General features: G+C 45.4%; 1 protein-coding gene across 3 annotated transcripts in view; it reads left to right on the top strand.

Annotated features, from left to right (window-relative positions):
- Window positions 1–18,924, top strand: part of PPP1R9A (protein phosphatase 1 regulatory subunit 9A) — a 782,694-nt gene that overhangs the window by 411,120 nt on the left and 352,650 nt on the right. For all 3 annotated transcript variants that reach the window (XM_086941937.1, XM_086941939.1, XM_086941938.1), the window contains exon 5: window positions 8,455–8,559. In XM_086941937.1, coding sequence (XP_086798063.1) covers window positions 8,455–8,559 — 105 coding nt within the window. The remainder of the gene's footprint in view (window positions 1–8,454; window positions 8,560–18,924) is intronic.

Here is an 18,924-nt window from a genome sequence, read left to right as displayed (position 1 = left end):
GGCAGTCAACAGCCCTGTAGCTCATGTGACTTTGTGGATGAACGAAGCATCCTGACTGCTACTTAGGAGGAGTAGGGGAGAGGCATGATTGTCGACTGGGCCATCACCTGGTCTCCCGTGGCGGATCGGTCTGGACGGGCGATCTGAGAGTGACCGCTGACTGGCGAGGGAGATGCCCGAGATGTAACCTGCGAAGCACCTCCTGAATATATTTGGACTGAGGGATCGCCTGCTGTCCCAACGGGGGTCCAAACCCTGGTCCCTGAGATCGGGGTACAGTGTGTGGTCCCTCTAGCCATCGAGTGGGATGAATCCAGCAGTGCTCTGCCGCTCCATACGGAAGAAACGGACGTCTCGTTGAGTGCCAAAACGCGTGGTGAGCATTCTTACCACCATGGGGAAGGACAAAGGGGCAAAGACCTGTCCAACTCAAACTCGAATGGAACAATGTACGCTTACTGGGTCTACCCAAGATGGAGCGGTCCCCTCTGCTACTGGCTGACCAAAGGAGGACCTGATCACCATACTTCAAGCGATAAAGATATGCCAAGAATCAATGGAAACCAAAATTGGGGAGATCCGTGTTGATATAGCACTCATCTGCCAAGATCTTCGCAACGTGACAGCCATGTAACAGCCACGGAGTCCCGTATATCTGAGGTGGAGGACGATGTTTCAACACTGAAAACACAAGTCAAGCAGATTTTATCCGCACATCGGATCTCCATAAACAGGCGGAGGATGCCGAAAATCATTCCTGCCGGAATACCCTTTGCCTGGGTGGTCATCCTGAGGGCTCGGAGTCCACCCAAGTCAACAGCTTAATCGAAAATTGTTTCAGGTCATGGATGCTGGAGGATGCCTTGTCTCCTTGGTTTGTGGTGGAAAGAGTCCACCGCTCCCTTGCCCCTCGACCTCTGCTGGAAGCACCGCATGACCAATAATCGTGAGGATCCTCAACTTAAGGGACCCTAATGCCATTCTGCAGGAAGCCTGCTCTCGACCATAACTCAGCTATAAGGGAACCAGAATCCTGATCTTCCCTGATTATACCAAGGAAGTGAAGAATGATATAAGATCCTACGTCCAGGTTAAGCAAAAGTTGCTGGTCTTAAATCTGTCCTACAGACTCCTCTTCCCAGCCCACCTCAAAGTGATATTCCAAAACAACCCCTATTTCTTTGACACACCTGAGGCAGCTTGGACCTGGACAACTGAGGAGTGTCCACTCTGCCTACCCAAAACTTCAACAGCAGCAATACATCAGATAGGTCCAACTGGGAAAGACTCTGCGATGCCCCATGGACGACGTGCATGATCCCGTAGAAGAAGCGGGACCCGATGAACAAAGTACACATCGCTGAGTGGCTCGATCTAGGACAGAGATCAATCTAGAGAGATCAGGAAGACCTCAAATATCCGTGCCTAGCCGGATGAGACAAATTCTGGGGTATCTCCCAGACTCAGCTCAGATGACACTGATCTCTCCTGCAGCCCCCGCATATGAATTTAAGTGCCACTAATCCAGAAGTCCGCACCAGAGGAACAATTATCCTTGAGCTCAGAGGGGCTCAGCATGCTGTCATTGACCATGACCCTGGATTAACTTGTTAACACTCTAAGCTTGGAAGCCCAACTACCTGATCCATTGGAGACCACCAAATTGTCAGTCCCAGACATTGCCACTTTGCCACCATGTCAGGTCCATATAATGGGAGCGAGCCCATGCAAATCATCTCATGGAATATGAAGAGCAACTTAGATAAAATTAAACGAACAGAGATTTTAAAGTATTCCCGAAGGAATGACCCAAATGTCTTATTACTACAAGAGATACACCTAGTTGGGAACCGCTGCCTTTTACTGTTGCATCAGGGATTTGACAGGGTATGGCACTTTGGGTTCTGCAGAGGTGATTGGGGAACAGCAATCCTCTTACACTGCTCCCTTCCCTCCACAATGACCCAAGTATTTAACGACCCTTCAGGCCGATTAACAGATCTCTCTGGGACCCTAGGAGAATCCACCATTAATCTAATATCCCTAAATGCTCGTCCAGCAAATGTAGATCCCACTGTCCAAGCTGCACTGAAAGTAATATCCTCTCTTCCTCAGGGCTTGACGATAATTGGGGGCGATTTTAACGCTGTCCACAGAGGATGCTATGGAGGATGCCATATCCTCCTATAGAAACTTGGAGGCCAGATGTTTTAGGGTTTGGAGCGCAACACTGGGTCTCTGTGATGTCTGGTGCACTTGGCACCCTAGGACAACACAGTATACACACACCACTGCGCACCTCAACCATTCCCAGATAGACCTCTTTTTCATGCCCGCTCCAGACTGCCATGCCATCTCTGAAATCCAGATACTAGCACATGGAGTATCTGACCATTCCCTGCTCCTTTTACAAGTCAGTGGCCCCATGAGGACGCTTAGGCCCATAGGGAGATTAAATGCTTGGTTCCTCCAAGACCAGTGATACAAAGAGAATGATGGGAAGGAGCTCAATAATTTCTTTCGTACTAACAAAGGCACAGTGCAGTGCCAGGGTACACTTTGGGAGGCAGGCAAAGCCACAATTTGGGGGTACGCTAAAGGACTCCTTAAGTGCAGGCATCTCACCCGTGACCACCAGCTCGCTCAACTTGAAGCTAGAGTGCTCTGAATAGAAATGGCGGTGCTGGAGGGGGAAGCAGAATGCCGACAACTGCAATTAATGCGGGAAGAAATTAGGAGTATCTCCATTGAGTCAACCAAGTTGATTTGGAGATCCCCTGGGTTTATGGGTGGAGAGCCATAAATAGCAAGTTGCTCCATTGGCTTGCTATTCATCCTATGGCCAATCGAATAATCCCAGATATTTTTGACACACAGGGTCAAGCCTCCCATACACCTGCAGCAATTGCGCAGATCTTTGCCAACTATTACAAGACACTGTACTCGACGGATCCCTCACACACATCACATGATAGTTCAGCCTTCTTGCAAAATAGCCCTCTCCCAAGGCTATCAGAGATAGTGCAGAAAAACATGGATGAGCCTATCACTACTGAGGAAGTCAGCGAAGCAATCTCCATTCTTGCCTCTCACAAGACCCCGGACCCAGATGGACTCCCTTTGGACTATTACGCGACGTTCAACAAAACTCTGATCCCACAACTCCATGCCCTATTTGAGGAAGCAATAGAGGACTGGTCATTCTCCTCCATTACAGACACAGCCTCCATTGTGGTCATACCAAAGACACACTCTCTCCCGGTTTCCTGCTCACAATATCGCCCAATCTCCCTCATTAATACCGAAGTCAAAATATATGCAACGATTTTGGCCACCCAGATGAAAACAGTGCTCCACATCCTCATAAACCCTGACCAATGTGGCTTCATGCCGCACCGCAGCACCCGTCATTGCCTTCGATGCCTGCATGTGGCCCTTGCCTACCGGGACCTCCTTACACCATACCAGGCCTTAGTTTTACTTGATTTTGAGAAGGCCTTTACTACGGTTGACTGGTGCTACATGCAAGAGGTGCTAGAATGGGCAGGCTTCGGACCCTATTATAGAAAGATGGTAGTAGTTCTCTACTCCAACCCATCAGTCAGGGTCCTTATAAATGGGGCACTGTCTGAGGTTTTCCCGATCGCGAGGAGGACCGGACTGGACAGGGATGTCTGCTCTCCCTTCTCCCACAATCGAACCTCTGTCTTGTCACATCCGGATGGATGACCAGGTGCGGGGCTGGCCGGAATCTGAGGAGGACCTCAAGAGGACTAAATCACATTGAACGCTGACGATGTCCTCTTGTACCTCACTGATCCAGCTTGGTCTGGGCCAGCATGCCTGCAGATCCTCCACACCTTCGGCCGAGCATGTGGATTACTCCTTAATCCACTCAAATCCATGGTGGTGTCCCTTAATGACTCCAGGAAATGCTTCGACTGGCAGGCAACCATCTGCATTCAAAGATTATCCTTTACATACCTAGGTATCTCGGTGGTTCAAAATAATGGTTCTCCCCACCTCTTACATGCCCTCCAAAATCTCCCGATGCATCTACCTCGCAGCTGGTTTTGCGATACAGATGGGGTGATTACCAACTTCCTTTAGGGGGGCTCAAGAGCGCGTCTGGCTCTCACGACTTGCCAACGAACCACATATGAGGGAGAAATGGGCATGATGAATCCCTTTTTATACTATCTCGTCACTGGCCTCGTGAAACTCCATGATTGGATTAACGGGGGATGGTCGGACCCAACATATAGGCTTGAACTAGGACATCTTGGAATCTCTCAGGCCCACGCTATGCTGTATAGAGCCCCAATCCCTCAGAACCTTCCAGTAGTCACTCATATGGCTTTCTTAGCATGGCGATCTGCATTTATGCACATCCACTGGGACAACAGACTCATACTACAAACTCCACTATGGCACGGCACCTGGCTGCGGGAAGTGGGGACTCTGACGGGCTCTCAAATGTGGTACCTAATAGTCACCACCTACCTAGGAGATGTCCGGAAGGGTGAACATTTGTCCTCCTTTCAGGACTTACAATGCACATACTCCTTACACTCTACACAATTCTTTAAGTATCTCCAATTACGTCACGCCCTATCCAATCACCTCCCTAACCAAGTCATTTCCTGAATTCAACCTGCTGGATGCCAAAATTCTCATGAGAGACCAAATATACTGATCAATGATAAACAATACCCCATCCACTAGACCCTCCTAGAATACCATGGGAAGGATGGGTGGGCCCTCTGGAAGATGAAGACTGGAGGGACGCTCTTATGTTCCCCAGAACACCTACTATATCTGCCAGACTTCGCCTTATACAGATATACTATCTTCACTGCAACTGCACAAAGCTTGACTCCTCCCAGCCCTGCAATGTCATCCCTGTGGGGGAACAGCGTTTACAATGCAACTTTTACAACGCAGTACCTTTACGACGCAACCATTACAATGCAAGTCATTACAACGACTTGCGCTGGAGGGCGCTCTAGGATATAGGAATAGTTTTAATTTACTATCCAACACCTTCCCTACTATCCACGGGGATTGGATTTGGAATAGTAAATTAAACTATTCACTATTCGGCACCCCCCAACGCAAGTCGTTGTAACGACTTGCGTTTTAAAAGTTGCGTCATAAAGGCATGCGTTGTAAAAGTATGCGTTGTAACGACGTACATCTATCACATCTGAATTGAGTGGCATACTGGGGTTGGAGATTACCCTAAATCCACTTGTTCTTCTTCTGGAGGAGATACAGGGAATGGACAGCTCCCGAGCCGACAAGTTGTTTCTAGGAACAGCCCTGTTGATTGCTAAAAGAGACATTGCAATGGCTTGGAAAGACTCAAAATCTCCCTCTATTTCGAAATGGTGAAGGGGAGTTGATTGGTGTGTTGTCCAAGAAAAAGCGTTAATGAGGCAAGAGGGTGTCCGAGGAAGCATGAACAAGTATGGGGCTGATGAGTTTTAAAATGTCCTGACACTGAAACAGGAAGCTGTAGTAGGCTCATCATGTACACAATAATAAGGTTCATTATAACCACTGTGTGAGGTTAGTGGTACCAAAGTTCCTTTCCCACCCCTGCCGTGGAATCGGACCTTTATATAGGGGGTAGAAGGTCACAAAGTTTTCAAATTATCCATTCTATGTGTTTATAAAATGATGCAAGATATACACATTTACCCATTGGAACTGAAATACATAACTTGACAGCGGATACAAAACACCTAACCTGTCTATCCTGCCACTGCCATTAAAATTTGATTTGCAGACCTCTTTCCTTGTAATCAAATTATATGCTCCTTTATTCATCTCCATTTCTTTTGTGAGATTTATGTTCCTGAGAAGCACTAAATCTCGTCTCACAGCGTAAGTGATTGTATTGTCTGCTTTAGAAAATGCACTTTTCTCTTCTTCTGGTTTTCATTTTCGGAATTTGAATGTCTCTGTTGGAAGAAGTGAGAGAGGGTCAGAAAGACCCATGAGAGCACTTTTGGTCAGTAGCCCATCTAATATAGCCTTATAGCCGCCGTAGAGGGCTAATAACGAATATCTAGACTCTGGAACGCAGCCTGGAGATCGTCTGTGTAGTTGTCCTAAGCTTTGAGGACAATCACGAAGCTAAAAGTGGCAAAGCCTAATCTAAATTTCTCTTTCATGTAAAGTCCTCTAGGATAACCAGGTGCAGGTCCTCACATTTTAAGGAAACTAGACCTCTGTTAAAGGGGAGAAACCTGGGGTCTACCTCTCGGCTTGCCTACGTGTCCCTTGAGACTGGCAGGAAATGACATTTGGACCCAGGGAGGCAGGGAGAAAAACTGTTTCACTAGGTCTCCTGGGTGTGAGTTAATGACTTTAGGAGAAGTTTGAAGGTCTTTGAAGCTCCCCGGGTTGATATTTTGTTTGGTAAGGTGGCACAACAGATTGTGTCTTGAGTTCTGAAAAGCTACTACACAACCTCCTTTAACCAGTAGAAATGTATCCTTTCAATGACATTTGCTGTGATTAGTTCATTAGTAAGTATGTCAAAGCCAATAGGCTTTGGTGTGTCATTATTGAATAAATAAATATCTTCATACTTGTGTTAACTCTTTGAAATGTTCATCTGTACTGGAAGGTCCATTTTTATTGTTGATTTCATTCTGAACATCCTTTGGCACTGTAAGTAAGCCTGACTGTTTATAAATTGTACAAATTACAAATAAATTGCATATTTTACTGTGGGCATATATTAGGATGCTGTGGTTTTAGGGTCTGCACTAACTTCGGACCTACGGGTACAACTGTAGTTTTAGAGGGATGGTGACCTTTCTTTAGTGTGAGTCCCTTGCAGTTAGCGAGTTCTTTTGAGTTGTGCTATGTGTGATTTTTTTACCTGCCATTTTGTACATTTTTGTAATTTTGTGTAGGTTCTGTCAGGGGCAGCTGCTCCGTTTGAGCAGAAAAGCATCACTCCACTGAATTGTCCCCACAGAGAAACATAAAATGATGATGAAGTTAGTTCATTACAATTTTATTTTTCTCCAACCCGTCCCAAACGCAGCGCCACAACAGGGGCGGGGCTGCTGCTGAATGACAGCAGCAGAGAGAGCACGGCACTTTCAGTTTAAAGAGCGTGTGTCTTTTTAACCAGCCGTCTTGCGTGGAAAGCCACACATGTGTACTTTAAACCTCTCTAACCCGGTTACCTTTAAACAGATGGGTTAGAGAAAGACTAAGCCTCCAGAGTGCTGTGGAGCGCGGAGTGAGACCACTCCCACCAATCTTAGCACTGCTCTCATGCTGGTGAGAGCAGGGCTAGGATTGGTGAAGCCTGCCTGCCTCGAGGAGAGAAGACCATGAAGGAGGAGGAGGAGGAAGTAGCATTCACAGAGGTTGTCTTAATGTTTTTTTTTATCACCATCCTGTCCTACCACCCTCAGTACATGCCAGCCGCCACTGTGTTCTTTAGGTATGCGTTTTAAATGTAATTATTTTTAAAAGTAAAACGCTGACTGGACATTGAGTGCAGTTTGTTGAGTCGGTGAATCAAATTCTAATCCACAGCACCTCCCCGAGTCAGCCTTAAAACAGCTAGGCCTTGCTAATCTGAGAGTCAAGTCCTAAAAATATTACTAAGGTCCTATTTGGAGGGTCTGCCATACAGAGCCCTAGGGCACAAGAAGCAAAATACTGCAGTTAACACTACTAGTAACTCCCGGTTGTCCTGATACCTCCTGATATGAATTTTTCACAATTCACGTTACTAGTCGTAGAGAGGCCTCACTCTTATAGCTGGGCATACATATTTATATACAACCCTATTTTATATCGCCTTCAACCCCACAGATCTGGCACCATGTATAGCCATCAAGTTATGTAACACATTAACCCACTGTTTGGTGTCATTTAAACCCTCATCTACCATCCTATGTTTGGTGTCATTTAAACCCTCATCTACCATCCTATGTTTGGTGTCATTTAAACCCTCATCTACCATCCTATGTTTGGTGTCATTTAAACCCTCATCTACCATCCTATGTTTGGTGTCATTTAAACCCTCATCTACCATCCTATGTTTGGTGTCATTTAAACCCTCATCTACCATCCTATGTTTGGTGTCATTTAAACCCTCATCTACCATCCTATGTTTGGTGTCATTTAAACCCTCATCTACCATCCTATTTTCTGGGGTTCAGCATATTTCAGTGCAAAACGGTTACAAACGAGTCAATTGAACTAACAGCATCTCTTAAGCACTGTCACTTTTATGTTTTATTATCTTGCCACATTGGGTAGAAATTTTCTTGCAGGAATTTGCATTCGGCAGGTTCTGCTTTTTAAGTATTCTCCCATACTCTTCCTTTACTTACATTTTGTATTTGTATTTTGAGGATATATTGTTTAGGTTCTTTAAAGGAATGCAAGCAGTAACAATGATTTTCCTTCCAATAGGATACAAGTTAATGACCAAATAGTAGAAGTCGATGGAATCAGTCTGGTGGGGGTAACACAGAATTTTGCTGCAACTGTCCTCAGAAACACCAAAGGAAAAGTCAGGTATTTGCTTATTTTTTTTATTTATGTTTGCCAAAGGTCATGTACACAATGTTGTTCCTACATACCTATTTCCCTTCAATTTGACAAATGCCAGGATATTAAGGGAGGCAGGTTTTCAGCTTTAGTTATGTCTGTCCGCAGAAACTTTATAAAGTTTTACAGAAAATGGTAACAAATAGCTCTTTGGTTTACGTTTAGTTTAGATGTTAATTGTGCCCCGGCCTTTAGCTGGACAATGTGTTGCATTTTGTACAGTATATGTAACTATATCTAGCAAAGTATCACGCTGAGATCCCCATCTTCCACATATGAAAGTGAAGTCTGTGTCTCGGTACATCTGTAACTTTCGAGCATTGCGTGTAGTGGTAATACACGATACAAAACATAACATATGCAGGTTGAGGTGTAAAGGTAAATTGCATGTTTTGCACAGCATCAATATTTCGACACAGACCTGCATGTGGATATAAGTCTCATTCATAAAAAACACAGAAGATGTCTAGAAAGGATGCAATGGTTGCACGTCTTGGGAGGGCTTGGAGTAACAGGATGGATATATGGCATGAACACTTACATGAAGTTGTGGTGATGTAGGAGACTGCGAGAGAAGGTAGGGGATTCTTTGGTGAGCATGTAGTGTTAAACCAGTGGGACAGTCACTACTTCAAGAGCATCCTCTGGATGTGAAGCCTTGTGTGCCACGTTTTCTTCCAGGATTTTGTCAGAGCACCAAAGGATCCAGTATGGGCCATGCCCGACCCTTTTGCGGAAGATGGAACTGTGATGAAAAACTTGTGACACTTTGTTCCCAAAGTGGATGTTGTCATGTGGGGGTTGTAAAGGGCAAGTAAGAATGGTGTGTGGTGAGCTGTCTGCCAATTCCTGCTGGCCCTGCAGGGACATTGACTAAAGAGCATGTTACTTACCTTTGGTCAAGTCTTTTCTTGTAGGGACTCGATCTGACCACAGATTCCTCACCTTTTGAATATCCTCAGGCATCAGACTGGGTCGGAAAATGTTTAGATAGCAATTCTTCTTTGTGCCAACAGGTAGCATTGTGCAACATCATTCTACCTAAAGCCACTCCTTCCTGTGTGGATGTAATGTCAGGACAAGTATATATACAGCACCTGCCACTGGCCAATGGCTGCACGTCCATGCCAACGGACATGGAGCACAACGAAATCAAAATGAAACCGTGCGTAACATTATGAGATGTAGTCTTACTATTGGTCTGAATGAGATAATGCCACAGAACGGGGAGGCCGTATGGCAGGTGAGGAATCTGCAGTTAGAAAGCGTCACCACCAAAAAAGGTGTTACCAAATGTAAGTAACTTGTTCTTCTGATAGAGTGTTTTAACCACAGATTCTTTACCTTTTGAATAGATACCAAAGCAGTAACTCCCAGGTGGTGGTTCTGCGGAATGACTCAGACTAGGAACTCCTGCAGTACAGATCGAGCAAAATGACATTCCTATTGGACCTGTTTATCTAGAGTAGTCCTTGGTGAAGGTAGGATGGGATACCCACCTAGCAGCCTGCCAAATGTCCAAGACTGGCACACCATGCTCTGGCTTCATGGTAGCAGCTTTTGCTCTGGTGGATTGTCTGCAAACCTTTTGGGACTGCTTTTTGGCTAACCTATAGTAGATTGTATGACTTAAGACGATTGAACAAGAGATGGTGCTTTTCTGTACATCCTTGCCCTTCTTTGTTGCAGAAAATCTGACAATCAGTTGGTCATCCTGCGAAATTCACTGATACTGTTGATGTGAAAGCTAACGGCCCTATTATGTTCAAGGCAATGCAACCGTTCCTCCTTTGATTGATGATGCAGTGCATGAAATATTGATAAGGTGATGGATTTCTCTATATGAAAGGACGTGACTAACTTTGTCATGAATGCTGCTTTTGTTCAAAGCACTAATGTGTCCAGAAAAAAAGGAAACAAATGGTGGACTAGAGGACTAGACCTGAAGTTTGGTTACCTGCTTGGCAGATGGTATGGCAATGACGAACACTGTTTTAAATGTAATGGGCATAAAAGACAACTGTGCATGGGGTCAAAAGGCAAGCAAATCAGGTACATTAAGATAAGATTTAGATCCCATTGTAGCATTATAAAAGGAGTACATTGAAACATATGGTACAAACCCTTAAAAAAAAAGATCACAGGTATTCCTAAGAAGGATAGCTGATCCAGTAAGCACTAAAAGGCTAAAAAAGGCGATAAGTAACTCTTAACTGTGACTGACTGACTGACTAAAGTACTTATAAAGCGCTCGAATGCCGAGGCGTCTTGGCGCTGTAGTAACGAAGAGAGCGGCGATAGCAGATCTTAATGTGAGGAGAAAAGCCAGGTTTTCAGTGCCTTTCTAAAACAGTATTTAGATTTTTGTGAGCGCAGTACAAGGGGCAGAGAGTTCCATAGTTTGGAAGCTTGGTACAAGAAGGACCTGCCACCCCATCGCATTCTTCTTATTCTTGGCTGGCATGTCAAATCATGATTGGCTGATCTCAGCGTACGCAATGGCACATATCGAGGGAGGAGTTTGGACAAGTCGTCTGGTCCCGTACCGTACAAGGATTTGTGGACCAGACAGAGGGCCTTAAACTGTATTCTGCATCTAACTGGGAGCCAGTGAAGTTCCTTGATGGCTTTGGACGTTGGGTGACGGTAGGGTAGGTTTAACAGAACCCTGGCTGCGGCATTTTGGGTTGCCTGGAGTTTATTCAGTTGTTTTTCTCCTGTGCCCAAGTAGAGTGAGTTGCAATAATCCACTTGGGACATTACCAGGGCACCCGTTACTGTTTTTTTTAACGTTGGAGGGATGTACGGTAGGATTTTCCTAAGAATCTTGATAATGTAGAAGCAGGTGGAAGTTACCTGGTTAATCTGCGCTTTGCAGGAGAAATCTTTATCCACCAGGAAGCCAAGATTCCTAACCTCGTCTGCAGGACTAGGACAGGAGCCCGCCTCTGGAGGCCACCAGAGGTTATTCCAGACGGACAGTTTCTGACGGAATTCGATTATCTCGGTCTTGTCCGTATTTAATTTTAGAAAATTACAGCTCATCCAATTTTTTACACCAAGAAAACAATTCTTAAAACGCTCTGCAGTGGCTTCAATAGACTGGGTTACTGACACTATAATTTGGGTGTCGTCGGCGTACGACACTAATTGCAAGCCGTGAGATTGAATTAAGGCAGCTAAGGGGGTAAGGTATAGGTTAAACAGAGTGGGCGATAGCGCCGAGCCCTGAGGGACCCCACCTGGGAGGGAGAATTCATCAGATTGAAGACCTTCCCAGTGCGCTTGTTGGATTCGGGAATCCAGAAAAGATGTTAAAAGAGTTAGAGCAGTTCCAGTGAAGCCTAGAGTTTTTAAGCTGTTTAATAGAATAGAGTGGTTCACGGTGTTGAATGATGCTGTAAGATCTAGTAAGATCAGGGCCGTTCTACCACCCTCGTCCATTTTCCTTCGAATGTTTTCGGTTGCCATGATCAGGGCAGACTCTGTTGAATGGAAGGGACAAAAGCCATGCTGAGAGGGGTGTAGGAGCTTGTTATGGTCAACATACCGCATCATTTCTTGGTTTATGGCTTTTTCCAGAATCTTGGCTGGCAAGGGTAGGCAGGATATTGTCCGGTAGTGCTTGAGTACAGTAGGATACAACGAGTCCTTTTTGAGGATAGGCCGAATGCAGGCTTTCTTCCAGGTACTTGGGAAGTCCCCGGGGGTGATGATATTATTTATCAAGGGGGGCTGCCACCGTCTGTGGAATCATGTGCAGTATACGTGGTGGCAGGGGTCTAGAGGGGACCCTGACTTCATCTGTGTGATTAGGTCTGTCACCTGTGTCTCCTCTAATAAGGGGAAACTGGAATAGCTGGAACCAGTCAGGGGGGAAGTATCATTATTATCATTGAGTATAGTTAGTGCAGATGAACTAACATTATCGTAAACTGTCTGAACCTTTTGTTGGAAGAAGGTTGCAATATTTGTCTCAAAGTTCTGGTCGGGGCTAAAGACAGTGTCGCGGGGCTCTTAGTTAAATGAGTGACAGTTTTAAATAGCTCTCTAGTAGTGTTAGAGGCTGTCTAAATTTTATTTGTAAAATATACTGATTTGGCCTGAACTATTGCTGTCTTATATTCCTGCAGGGCTTTGGTACATGCTAATTTATTTTGAACACTATAGTCCGAACGCCATAACCGCTCAAGTCGTCGGCATTTCATTTTTATGTGTTTCACCTCTGTGGAATACCAGAGCGCAGTTGCAGATCGCCTTCTGGCTTTTTTTATTTCTACAGGAGCCAGTTGATCGACTGCCTGAGTGATCCAATTTTGGAATTTGATTGCTCCCGTGTTAGTGTTACCAGTCTCGAGAGCAGGAGGATCCTTTGCAAGTGAGTCAGCCAAAAGGGCAGGTTCAAGTTTGTTCCACAGGCGTGTTTTTTCAGGAAGTGTGAGACCTCTTCGGTGATTTGGTAGGTTATTCTGAAGCAAGTTAAAAAAGATGGCACTATGATCAGACCAGGGCACTGCTTGGGTCGAGGTAGCATTAATATGGCCATTGTTTGTGAAAATGCCATCAAGGGTATGTCCTGCAGTATGAGTGGGGCCTGAGATTAGCTGAATCATGCCAAAGCTAAGAAAATGGTCAATAAGAGTAGTCGAGTCAGGGTCATTGTTGGCTTCTAAATGAAAATTAAAGTCGCTCATGATGGTATAGGTGGTAGAGTCAGATGTAGATTCTAAAAAAGTGTGTAGTGCTCTAATAAACGGCGCTCTCAAACCGGGGGGGCGATACACAAGTAGGCCTGTAAATATTAGGCAATTGTTATTTTTAATTTTAAAGCTCATGGCTTCCGCTTCTAGACCCTGTTCGGGTAGTGAGAGTACTTTTAAATGGGATTCATAAATAATCCCAATACCACCACCCACTGCTCCTGATCTATTTACAAATTCTACAAGGTATCCTTCTGGAACTGCGTCATTCCAGTCTGGTCCTGAGGCGTCAGATGCCCATGTTTCTGTTAAAAACATTAGATCAACAGCATGATCTGTAATCAAGGCTGAAATTTCATGTTTGTGTTTGACCATGGATCTAGTGTCCAACAAAATGCACTTCAGAAATCTTTTTCCACACACCGAGCGGCTAGATTCACAGTTATGGTTATTATTGGCCAACAGATGAGTATTAGTAGTGGGGCATTTGCTCTTAGCTAGAGGTAAGTCGCATAGTTTGTGGGGTTGGAGAGGGGGATAGTTGAGCATCTTCAGGCCGCAGGAGGCGCAGCTAGATGAAGAAGAAAGACCTACTGGATTTGCTCTTTGCATAGGTTTACAGGGATATTGGTTTAGCTCGAGCAGCTGTGTGCTTGAGTATTGAAGATTTTGAGTTTTTTGAAAATGGCCATAGTTTCCGGCGCTAGGCGTGGAACTGGCGCGGACGGGCGCAGACGGGCCTGTCTTTGGCGCGCCGCCGGCACGCCTGCTGCACGCATCCGCTACGCGCGTCCGCTGCGCTCCCTGTAAGGGGGGGGGCATTTTGTAGTTGTAAGTGAGGGAGGGGCCGAGCACTGGACCGCTCGCAAAATTCACCCCCAAGATGGCGGGCGCGAAAGCAAGTCACACCCCCGGCAGCGTCTACTCGTCTGCAATGGGCTAGAATGCCTAATCAAGTAGGCGCTAAGTGGCAGAGAAGGGTAAATAGTTCCTAGCAGTCAGGAAGTATTAAAAACACGCTATGTGCCAAAATGATAATTTTACAGTGCTAATTAAAACGCGGTGATTCTTACATTCACATCAGAACACCAGTCCCGGCTTTCCGCCTCAGGACAATTCTACACACAGTGCTCTTAGTTCACTTAGTTAGTGGCCCAGCAAAGCCTTGCTTGGTCAAGGATTAAAAAATAACAAAATATTAGATAAAGAAGCTTGCAAGGATTGGATGTGACAAGAAGAACCTCACATAACAAACTTCTCCTAGCGTCCTGTAGACAGACTTCTTTGAAGGACACCTGACTGCCAGACTAACACAAACCACCTCAGGAGGAAGGATGCATGTCATCAGCTGTCACCCTTCAATCTCCACCAAAGGAGGGTAGGTCATGCAGGCTCTGGTGCAATAATACCATGCCCTGCTGTTATAAGCAGGAGAACATCCCAAAAAGGCAGTTTGACTGAAGGATACATTTATATAAATAAAGGTTTTTTGGGTGATTGCCATGGATTTAATACCTTCACCAGGAGCATTGTTTTGACCTCCTTTGTGTGTAAGATAAGGTCAAGGATCTCAGCTGCCCTTCTAATTGTGGCAAATGATGAAGTCTCCTTCGTAGCTATTGCAGGATTTGGGAAGAAAGTCCAATGTAAAGTGGGGTATCTAGACCGCTAGCATTTTCTAGATCTCCTTAAACATCCTCTTGTTCACAAGGATAGTACTCTTCAAAAAAAATAAACTCCTGAGAGTAATCAGACTCACATTGGGAAGATAATCTAGTTCTAGGTTGAATAGGTGTCTCGAATCTGAGAGAATAATCATATACTAGGCCTGCGCCGGTGATGTCGGTCTCGCCGCTAACGTTGAAGGCACGGGCATTAATCATGCCAACAACTGTAATACCATAGTCAGCTCCATTAGTGGAGCCATAGGAGTTGTTGGATCCGGGATCAGTGCTAATGGAGTAAAACTCAGAACTGTACTTGGGGACTAATCCGCAGACGGTGAACCAGCTGGAGGCCCTGATAGATCCGGGGTGCCTGCAGATGCTACAGTGGGTCCTGGTGTGACATCAAAGATTTTGTCTAAAGCTAATTTAAGTTGGAGCTGTTCTGGTATCGCTATGTGATCGTTTGGCTTTTGGAACAGAATCAACATCAAAGCTGACTTGTTAGGGGAGAATGGCACCTTGGCTTTGAGATTTCGAGTGCTTTTTGCAACTCTGAATGGTGTGCGTGATGAGAAGCAGATGAGCCAAGGTTGGATTTGTTTATGTTTTTAGGGCTCTCTTTTGACTTACCTGACTTCAATAAAGACTGGTCATGAGAGCAATCTTGTGAATGAGAACACATCTGTGCTTCGACTGTGATCGGTAGGCCCAATACTTCGATTAGGAGCAGCTCTTCAACTTTCTGCGCTCAGCGACTGCATGTTCGCTTCATTGTCATGGATGGCCCTTTTGTTTATCTTGGCATACAGAGAACACAACTTTGAGTCATGTCTGCAACCAAGACCCCTAAAGAAGACTTTGTGAGAAACTATAGCTGACATCTACTTGGTACAGTCTTAACAGGCCTTAAAGACTGTTGGTTTTGGTGACATTTTGTATGCACCCTAGCAGATTTGAGGGGAAAATCCCAAATCTGTTAAATGACAGTTGAAGCTTAGAATTGGTATCGGTTAGAGTGGAAAGAAAGGAACTGACCTCTTCCCAAGAAGGTGACATCTATTAGTGACACAGACACTGCATGCCTCTTAGCGGATATGGAAACACTAGGTCTGTATCAACGTATTTCTGCTCCTACCCATGACGCTGGTCACACTCTTGACGGCATTTTTACTAATATTGAGTCGCTACATATTTCAGATGTCCTCCCCCTGGCATGGACCGATCACCACGCCATTTTAAGTCATTTAGCTATCCCCGATGCCTCTAAGAGGAGGGCTGTTAACAATAGCCCCAAACAGGTGAGAGCATGGAAGGACATAAAGGCGGGGACATTGAACACATTCCTGGCTAGAACATCGCCATTGCTGTCAGATGACCCCACCGCTGCCATAAATCAGTTCAATACCTGGATCAATCAGGCCACACTTGAGCTAGCGCCCGTAAAATCTATCTCCCAGAATCGAGCCTCCCCCAGTGCTCCCTGGTTCTCGGATGAACTTAAAAAACAGAAACAATTAAATAAACAAAGAGAAAGACTTTGGCGGAAGCGCTATGACCCAGAAAGTAAATCATTATATAAAGACTCACTTGCCCGGTACAAACAGATGATCGCAGAGGCGAAAAGAGCCTATTATGCCGCACAAATTGAGACTGCCAAAAACTCGTGCAAAGAGTTATTCGACATCACTAAACGCTTGTCGGGTGGCACGCACGACCTCACACCACCTCCCTCACAACATCTTTGCGACGCCTTATCTGATTTTTTCTTCAAAAAAGTTAACGACATCTATCAGGCTTTTTCTCTAAACACGGACTCTACGCCACTATCCTTGTCCTCCACCTCACGGGATAACACACTGACCTGCTTTGTCGAGCTCACTATGGATCAGACAAGGAGTATTATTTCAAGAATCAAATCAGGTTCTGCATTAGACCCGTGTCCGCTCAAAGTTCTTATGCCAGTTATGGACACGTTGATACCGGCTATAACTCATGTTTGCAACACTATGTTTAGCTCCGGAATTTTCCCGGCTTCTCTGAAACATACGTTGGTCAAACCCCTCTTAAAGAAAGCCAATTTGAATAAAGATGACCTGAAAAACTATCGTCCGATAGCCAGTCTTCCTTTCCTGGCTAAGGTAATAGAAAAAGCCATGAATCAGCAACTGTCGGAATTTGTGGAGCAGCACCAGTTGCTTGATAACACCCAGTTCGGATTCCGCAAATGTCATGGCACGGAAACTGCCCTTCTAAAGGCTGCGGATGACATCAGAGCCATACGAGACCAGGGGGGGACAGCACTCCTGGTACTGCTGGATCTTTCGGCGGCCTTCGACACGGTCGACCACAAGATCTTAGTCGACCGTGTCGAACGACTGGGGGTCCAGAAAACTGCTCTGGACCTGCTTGTATCATTTCTGGCCAATAGATCACAAGCAGTATCTCTAGGACCCTACCAATCATCGAAGGTGTCTCTGCCGGGTGGGGTCCCTCAAGGCTCATCCCTGAGTCCGACACTATTTAATATCTACGTGTCGGACCTTGCAAATGTCATCAAAGCATTTGGGATGAGCCTGACCTCCTACGCCGATGACACCCAATTGGTACTGGCTATCAAAGGGGACGGGGAGGAAGTGGCCAATCGATTCACGAGAGGAATGATGGCAATAGGTGACTGGATGGCCACGAATTGTCTGAAACTCAATTCAGAAAAAACGGAAGTGGTCATCTTCGGTCACCTCTCCCCGGGCTGGTCACTTGTCTGGTGGCCACCATCTTTCGGTCCCCCGCCGAGTCCAGCTAGCAAAGTGAGAAATCTAGGCGTCATCTTCGATGCTGGCCTCAATTTTATGGCACATGCAAATAAAACTGCGGCTTCAGCTTATATGAAATTGAGAATGATTAGGAAAATACTACCTTTCCTACCGAACACGGCCGGGAAAACACTGGTCAGCTCACTAGTCCTGTCCTCCTTGGACTATTGTAATGCTCTATTCTTAAATGCCCAAGTCCGAGTGACAAATAAGATGCAGTCAATCCAAAATGCAGCCGCACGAATGCTGGCTGGGATCCCCAAGTTCGCACCAGTTACAAACATCATTAGGGATCTCCATTGGCTCCCGATACGCAGCCGTATCAAATTCAAATCGCTGTGTATTGTTTACAAGTCACTCAATAATCAAGCTCCCCACTTTCTCAAACAGAATCTTCTCCATCATGTCCCAACCCGATCTCTTCGTTCCTCTATTCAGAACTTCTTGGCTGTGCCTTGCACTAGAACAGTCACCTGGGGCGACAGGCGTTTCCTGGTTGCCGCCCCTAGACTCTGGAACACCCTTCCTGCACATATCCGAGCAAGTCCCTCCCTGTTCACATTCCGCAAACAGCTAAAGACGTGGTTATTTGACCAATAGCCTTGTATATCTTCTTTACCCAGTTGCTGATCCATCCCTTAACTAGCGCCGAGACGCCCACGGGTATTCGCCGCGCTCTACAAATGTCAATAAATAAATAAATAAATAAATAAATAAATCTATAGTCTGGTCCTAACGTAACAGCTGCACACGACGGAGCAGTACAAGGTAGCACAACGCGCCTGTTGGCGCTCAAGAGAATTGCTATGCAAGTGCGTCCTGATCCAGTCTGACTCCTGAGGATATTCAGAAGGTGAGGAACCTGCGGTTATCAGTCTTTATCAGAAAGAGGTGTGTTGGGTATGGCGCCTTAGATATCAGCCAAGGGAGCGAGGTGGGAAGATTCTGAGTGGCGCATACAGACCTAAAAAGTGTTTGTTTATGAGTTAATAAAGAAAATGTACAAAAACACATTCACCCCTTGATTTAAGTGAATTGTCTATAAACTACTATAATCAAGAACAAAATCAGCATGGCATACAGTTAGATAGTAACTTTTTGTATTCCTTTATGTAAGGAAGTGTCTTCTGCATTGTAAGCCCTGTGGGGTGT

The sequence above is a fragment of the Lissotriton vulgaris genome, chromosome 10 (assembly GCF_964263255.1).
Source record: "Lissotriton vulgaris chromosome 10, aLisVul1.2, whole genome shotgun sequence".
NCBI classification, from domain to species: Eukaryota; Metazoa; Chordata; class Amphibia; order Caudata; family Salamandridae; genus Lissotriton; species Lissotriton vulgaris.
Note: the sequence above shows the minus strand (reverse complement) of the source record. Positions and strands in the feature narration are given on the sequence as shown.